At 46.2% G+C, this 7,278-nt stretch overlaps 1 protein-coding gene across 2 annotated transcripts in view; it reads right to left on the reverse strand.

The window, feature by feature from the left end:
• tmem220 (transmembrane protein 220) overlaps window positions 1-5,630 on the reverse strand; it is a 32,119-nt gene extending 26,489 nt beyond the window's left edge. For both annotated transcript variants that reach the window (XM_072483112.1, XM_072483111.1), the window contains exon 1: window positions 5,445-5,630. In XM_072483112.1, coding sequence (XP_072339213.1) covers window positions 5,445-5,555 — 111 coding nt within the window. In that variant the 5' untranslated portion in view covers window positions 5,556-5,630. The remainder of the gene's footprint in view (window positions 1-5,444) is intronic.
• Window positions 5,631-7,278: the final 1,648 nt, after the last annotated feature.

Here is a 7,278-nt window from a genome sequence, read left to right on the forward strand (position 1 = left end):
GGTGAGCTGGTTGCTGTATAGCGACAGAGTTTCCTCCACCCCCTTCAACTTCTCTCCTTGCTCCCGCACCTCAACCGACATCTTTGTCACTGCCATCTCTGCCGGGGCAATAACCTCCTCCACCCACTCTTTAAGCAAAGCCATCATCTCCCTTTGAAGCACCTCTAAATGTTTTGAAAATAACCTTTCAAACTCCGCGACCACCACCTCAGTCAGAGTTTCAACTGTAATGGGAGCAGCCCCACCCGACGATGGAGCCCCAACATCTTTCCTCCTGCTGGACTTACAGCAACACTCACCAGTGTACTTTTGCTCGGCCCCCTCTTTCCAAGACGTTTCTTCTGAGACTTTGACATTCCCGCAACTCCTTATCACTTCCCACACCAACTCATCCAAAAACTACCCCAGGGACCAGGCATAAAAGTGCAACAATCGAAGACTCTAGCAGGAGCCACCTAATGTGCGCCCTCCACCTACATGTCGGCACCGGAAATCCCCACTATAAATTAAGCTGGATGTAACATATAACAGATGAGCAAAAGATTGGTCATAAAAATAGATTTTAAGGAGAGTCTTAAAAGGAGAGGGAGTCGGGGTTGTTTAATGAGAGAATACCAGAGCTCAGGGGCGAGACATCTGAAGGTTCAGCTGCGAATGGTGGGGTGCTGGAAATTGGGGATGTACAAAAGGTCAGAATTGGAGCAACACAGAATGTTGTAGGGTGGCATGGCGGCACAGTGGTTAGCACTGTTGCCTCACAGCACTAGGTTCAATTCTGACCTTGGGTGCATGTCTGTGTAGAGTTTGCACATTCTCCCTGTGTCTGCGCGAGTTTCCTCCGGATGCTCCGGTTTCCTCCCACAATCCAAGGATCTGCAGGTTATGTGGATTGGCCATTCTAAATTCCCCATTAGGGTCCAGTGTAGTGCAGGTTAGATTAAGGGATCATGGGGATAGGGCGAGGTGGACAGGGGAGTGGACATGGGTAGAGTGCTCTTTCGAAAAGTCAATGCAGACTCGATAGGTCGAATGGCCTCCTATAATAGCGATTCTGCGATTATACAGTCTGTTTATAATGCATTCCAGACATGCTGCAGAAGAGCTGATAAGCCAGGTTTATTTTAGAGGTCCCCCGGTCACCAGACTTTGAATTGTAAATAATGCATGTGTACGACTTTGGGGTCACCATCATTTGCGTTAAAAAGCAGCTGTATTAGAAAGCTGGGTTTATAAAGGAAAACAGTATTCTACCCTCCCCCAGAGAGTGCCTTCAACAGCCTGTCAACATATTGCATTGCTTCTGGCTTTGCTGCCGACCATCGTAAATGTTCCGTAAACAGCAATACTGAACTAAAGCCCCAAACAAGTCATCAATTTATATGGACAGGGACACAAACATCCTCTAATTTTCTCCTGATGACCATGATTATCTGGCAGTTCTCTGGCATCTCCACCACGTGGCCATTCCTTGTCAATGAGCGTCAGCAAGCTATTTTAACATGAGGTACATTGCAACAGAATTCAGTACTGTGCCCACTTACATCCATACATAACAACGACTCTGTGCCTTTTATACATCACCTTTAATGTAGCAAAGGACTTCACAGAGATACAATCAGATAAGCTTTGGCACTGAACCACATCAAGAGAGATTTTAGGACAGATGAGCAAAAGATCGGTCATAAAAATATATTTTAAGGAGAATCTTAAGAGGGGAGGGAGCCGGGGTTGTTTAATGAGAGAATTCCAGAGCTCAGGGACGAGATATCTGAAAGTTCAGCTGCGAATGGTGGGGTGATGGAAATTGGGGATGCACAAAAGGTCAGAATTGGAGCAATGGAGAGAGCTGTAGGACTGGGGGAGCGACAGAGCTAGGGCTGGGTAAGGCCATGGAAGGATTTGAACAAAATAATGAAAATGTTGTATCTGAGGTATCGATGGACTGGGAACTAATGTAGATTTGTGGACACAGGATGATGGGTGAATTGGATTTGGTGTGTGAGTCAGGATAAAGTGAGCGCGGGTTTAGGATGAAATTAAGTTTTTGAAGTGTGGTAAATGGGAGGGGAGTCAATATTGGAGATGAGTTTGAAAGTAACAAACACATTGATGAGGGTTTCAGCACTTTGCAGTTGTAGTTCTGGGGATAGTGAGTAGGAGTAGCATAGTGGTACAGTGGTTAGCCCTGCTGCCTCAGGGACCCGGGCTCAATTCTATCCTTGGGTCACATTCTCCCAGTGTCTGTGTGGGTTTCCTCTGGGTGCTCCAGTTTCCTCCCGAAGTCCAAAGATTTGCAGGTTAGGTGGATTGACCATGCTAAATTTCCCCTCAGTGTCCAAAGATTGTAAGTTAGGTTAAGGAGTTATTGAAATAGGGTGGGGAAGTGGGCTTGGATGGAGTGCTCTTTCAGAGGGTCAGTGCAGACTTGATGGGCAGAATGGTCTCCTCCTGCACTGTAGGCATTTTATGATTCTATGTGCAGGAGGCTCACCATCACCAGATTTCCTCTGAAATTAAAATGTGAAAAAGACAGAAAAAAGGAATGGAGAATGTAATTAAACAGGTAACAAAGTTGTTATAGCCCCCATGAAGAAACCATTGTTGATCATCCCATAAGGCTCGTGGAGTAAGAGCTTCCCAGTAGGGGGCTGAGGTCACCCAGCTGGAGCTTGTTAAGAATTAATCAAGCCGGTGTGATAAGTCCTCCCAGCAAGGACCGCACTTGGAGCGAGATACTGCCCTATGTCAGTGCCAGTGCATTGCCTCATCACAAACTCCAGCCCACTATATAAAAAAAAAATCTTGGGAACTTTATCAAAATGGAGAAATTTGGCATCCCATAAATATAAAGGTTTTTCAAGGCCGGAGAGGGTGGTCATGAGTAATTAGTACTTATTCTCTCTCTATTCAGATATCATGCCCTAAGATCACATTGGTTACCATGGATCTCCATATTAACCTTGCTCTGGAGGTTTGTCTTTGTTGGTGGTTCATCTTTGTTGGTGGTATTCATCCAGTTTGCAAGGCATTTGGAAAGATCGTTCTTTGTCTACTTCAATCTCTTTTACCATCAATCTGTCCCATCAACATCAGATTTCTAAATCTTGATTTCCTATTATATGCCCAAGAAATTCCAACTGTCTGTTCCTGATTTTGATCAGCGAGTTCATAGAATCACGACAGTGCAGAAGAGGGCCATTTGGCCGATCGAGTCTGCACCGAGCCTCTGAAAGAGCACCTTACCTAGGACCACATCCCCACCCTATCCCCATCACCCCACCTAATCTTTGGACACTAAGGGGCAATTTAGCATGACCAATACACCTAACACATCTTTGGATTGTGGGAGGAACGGAGCACCCGGAGTAAACCCACGCAGACAAGGGGACCATGTACAAACTCCACAGACACCCAAGACCAGAATTGAACCCGCATCCCTGGCACTGTAAGGCAGCAGTGCTAACCACTGTACTGCCCTATCTCGTATTTTAATCACTTTCTGTGCTAACCACTGTTCTTTTGGTCTCAGATTTTGCGAGCACTCTTCCTTGACAGTGTGACTTCACCAGGATATCTTGATTATTCACCTTAAAAATTATAACTCTGCAGCCTCAATCCTTCTCTGCATTGCTTCTTTGATCGTCCAACAGGCGCTTCCGGATGCCAAAATTGGTGTGATGTAGCATTCTGGGGATTCTCAACTTTGTTTTCATGGTTAATTTTGAGTGGATCATAATTTTCTTTCATCTTTTGAAATGCATCTTTGGCCATTTTAATCCTTCAATTTATTTCTTGATTCCCTTTCCTGTCCGAACTTATCAAACCTTCTCGGTAACAAAATTTTTCAACCTGTCTGACCGTTTCATTCTTCACCGTGGCCTTACATTCCGGTGTGATTTTCATTTTGGACACTACTGGACATTTTGTTCTCCATTTTGAAGGGGAACTTATTAAAAGCCAAGCTGCACCTCATTCTGCAAAGTATAACTTCTCCAGATTTTTCTCCCCCCCCCCCCCCCCCGGTCAGAAAAATAGGTGGGATTCCCGGTTCCCCCAGCTACGTGTTTCTCGGCCACGCGCTGTTCGCTGGTGGCGGGATTCCATCCTCCCGCCGCTTGTCAATGGGATTTCCCATTGGAATCACTCCATGCCACCGGAAACCCGCTGGCGGGGATGCGCTCCCAGCGGGAAAAGTTAATCCGACAACCAGAGAATTCCAGTCATACCTAAGAGTGCAAGTTTACATCAAGTAATTCCGAAGATCTCCGTCTGCAGGGACTTCAACAATGTCCTCTGTCGAGGAGCGGGAATCACTGATGCCAATCTCTGGATTTCGGTGTTTAACTGTGTGCGTGTGGATCCTGGAGATTGCTGTCAGTTTCACAGTTGTAATGATGGTGAACGTCGACAGTTTCATCATTACAACAGCAAAATCCAGACCAATATGATGAAAGGAACAATGGCTGTTTCCTGAAGATAAAGCATTTTTTCTTGACGGCAAACATCTCTTTAAATCCTTTTCTTACAAAGTAGATCCCAAATCTTTATTTGTGCTTCTCCAACAACAACATACACTTATATAGCCCTTTTAACATAAGAAACCAACCCAAGGCGCTTCACGGAAGCACTATGAAACAAAGTACAACACAACACTGAGTCACATAAGGAGATCAGGTCAGTTGATGAAAGCTTGGTCAAAGAGTATCTTAAAGGAGGAAAGTGAGGTATGGAGGGAATTCCAGAGCTTCGGGCCCAGGTAACTGAAGTCATCATCAGCAATGATCCAACAATAGGGATGCACAAGAGGCCAGAATTTGAGGAGCGCTGGTACCTCAAAAGGGTTGTGGAGCTGGGGGGGATATGACCTCATTTCAAATAATGATGCTCGACTGTTGTGGTTGTGTTGGCACAGACTGGTAAAGGCGCCACAGTCCCAGATGACCATAGGCTGCTTTGGTGGGGGAAGAGCTGACTGGTGGTGATTTAACCCGAGGATCACACCTCTGGCGAGGGCAAGGTTGAGAAGGCGGGGCCTTCGTGAATAACCTCAGCCCGTACAGAAATTGAACGCGCACTGTTGGCTGTGCTCTGCTTCACGAGGGCTAAACTGGCAGAGTGTAATTGGACATTGTAAAGCAGTTGGAAAATAGTTTGAATTGCAGTGAAGTCTCCATGAACCAACTCAACACAGAGGCTACAAACTATAGCCTGGCTGAGTTCTCTCCACCCCCCCCCCCCCTTTTCCCAAATTCTGCTGTTAATTATTGGGAATAATACAAAAGAAAGAACATGTCCCTCACAATAATCTGGTGCAGTTTGTGGGAGTGATACAATGTGGGGCGGGGAGTTGGACTTTAGTATGTTGTCCCACATTCTGTGCGCTGGAGGCTGTCGGAGGAGATTTGTTGTCCTAATGAATTCGGGAGGAGTCGCCAGGAACTCACCTGCACAAAGGCAGCAAGCGCAAAAAAGAAAGCCATGCAGAAGTTACAGACTTTCCAAGCCATGAGATAGAGCGGCGGCGTGCAGAGAATCGCTTCTGACTTTCCTTCCATATTCCTTCCGTTTCACATTCCACCCCAGTAACTTTGTGCTGCTGACGTGTTGTGCGGGTCCACCCCTTACGCTTTGCGTGCCTGGAGGGCGAAGGCAACTTTAATTCAGACCTGTTCTTTGTCTCTCAGAGGTCGGGGACCAGAGCAGCCTGTTGGAAGAGTTTCGAGACAAAAAAAAAACCCCAAACGATACCTCTCACGCCAGCATGTGTCAGCACCTTCAGGGCAGCAAATACTGCCTTTAAATTACAGTGAAACTGGGGGGAATGCACTGGAGCCAAATTAAATCAGTTTAATCAAATTTGCAGAATAAAGCTGAAGCACACATCGTCTTGACATGCCCCAGGCAGAAGTTTTATTACTCGTGGTTAGGACGACCCCTGAACACTTTGCTCAGACATCTGTCTGCCAGGGACTGCTTAAGATTTAAAGGATTTTTGTTGTTGTTAATAATGATCTTGAACGTTGCTTTTAATTTCTGCAGTATCCTTTATTTTTTAATGTAACTAAATGTGAAATGGCCTAGTCCCTCCCTGCCTCTGTAATCTCCAGTGGCCAAAGGGCCTGTTCCTGTGCAGTACTTTGCTCTTTCCAAGATATCCGTGCTCCTCTAATTCTGGCCTCTTGAGCATTACCTGATTTGAATTGCATCAACATTGTTGGTGGCTGTGGTGGTATGTATTAGGGGTAATACGGTACACCAGGAATGCCGAGGAGCTATTGGAGGACAGATGCTGGATCCCGATTGGATCCTCCACTTACTGGCCTCCACCCAGATAGGAGGGGTATAAGAACCTGGGTTTAATCCCCGCAGCTGCATTCTGTGACTGAGCTGCTGGGGGAACGTGTCTGAACAAGTCTGCTCAATAAAGCCTCGATTGAAGTTCTTTACGTCTCGCCTCGTGTGTGATCGATGGTGCTACAGTGGTAGCTAGGTCCCCAAGCTCTGGAATTCCCTCCCTACACCTCTCTGTCTCTCTACCTCCATTCCCCTCCTTTCAGACACTCTCAAATCTAACTCTGTGACCAAGATTTTGTGGTGAATGTATTACTGCTACCATTCACCATTGTATTACATTACATTACACTGTATTATGTTGGTGCCCTTGTGGGCTCCGCCTATGGCTCCGCCCCCTCAGGGGAGGTATATAGATCTGCACCCTGTAGGCGGCACTCAGTACAGAGCAGTCGCAGGCAGTCACAGTTCTAGCTGATTAACCATTGTTCACTTCAACGTTCCGTCACGTGTGAATTGATGGTCGCATCAGTCACCTGACCTAATATCCCATGTGGCTCAGCATCACACGTTGTTTTATAATGCTCCCATGAAGCACCTTGTTTTTTTTTGTATAATTTATTCATGGGATGTGGACATCACTGACTGGGCCAACATTTATTACACATCCCTAATTGCCCTTGAACTGAGTGGCTTGCTAGGCCATTTCAGTGGGCAGTTAAAAGTCAACCACAATATTGTTCTGGGTCCAGAGTTAGCTGTAGGCCAGACCAGGTAAGATGGCAGATTTCTGTCCCTAAAGGACATTAGTGAACTAGGTGGGTTTTTACAACGACCGACAATGGTTTCATGGTCATCATTAGACTTTTAATTCAACTTTTAAATGGGATTTCAGCTTCACTATCTGCCATGGCAGGATTCGTACCCAGGGCCCCGGAGCACCAACCCGAGTCGCTGGATTACTTCGTCTTGGGCAGTCCCTCAGGG

This window comes from Scyliorhinus torazame, chromosome 18, assembly GCF_047496885.1.
Source record: "Scyliorhinus torazame isolate Kashiwa2021f chromosome 18, sScyTor2.1, whole genome shotgun sequence".
Taxonomy (NCBI): domain Eukaryota; kingdom Metazoa; phylum Chordata; class Chondrichthyes; order Carcharhiniformes; family Scyliorhinidae; genus Scyliorhinus; species Scyliorhinus torazame.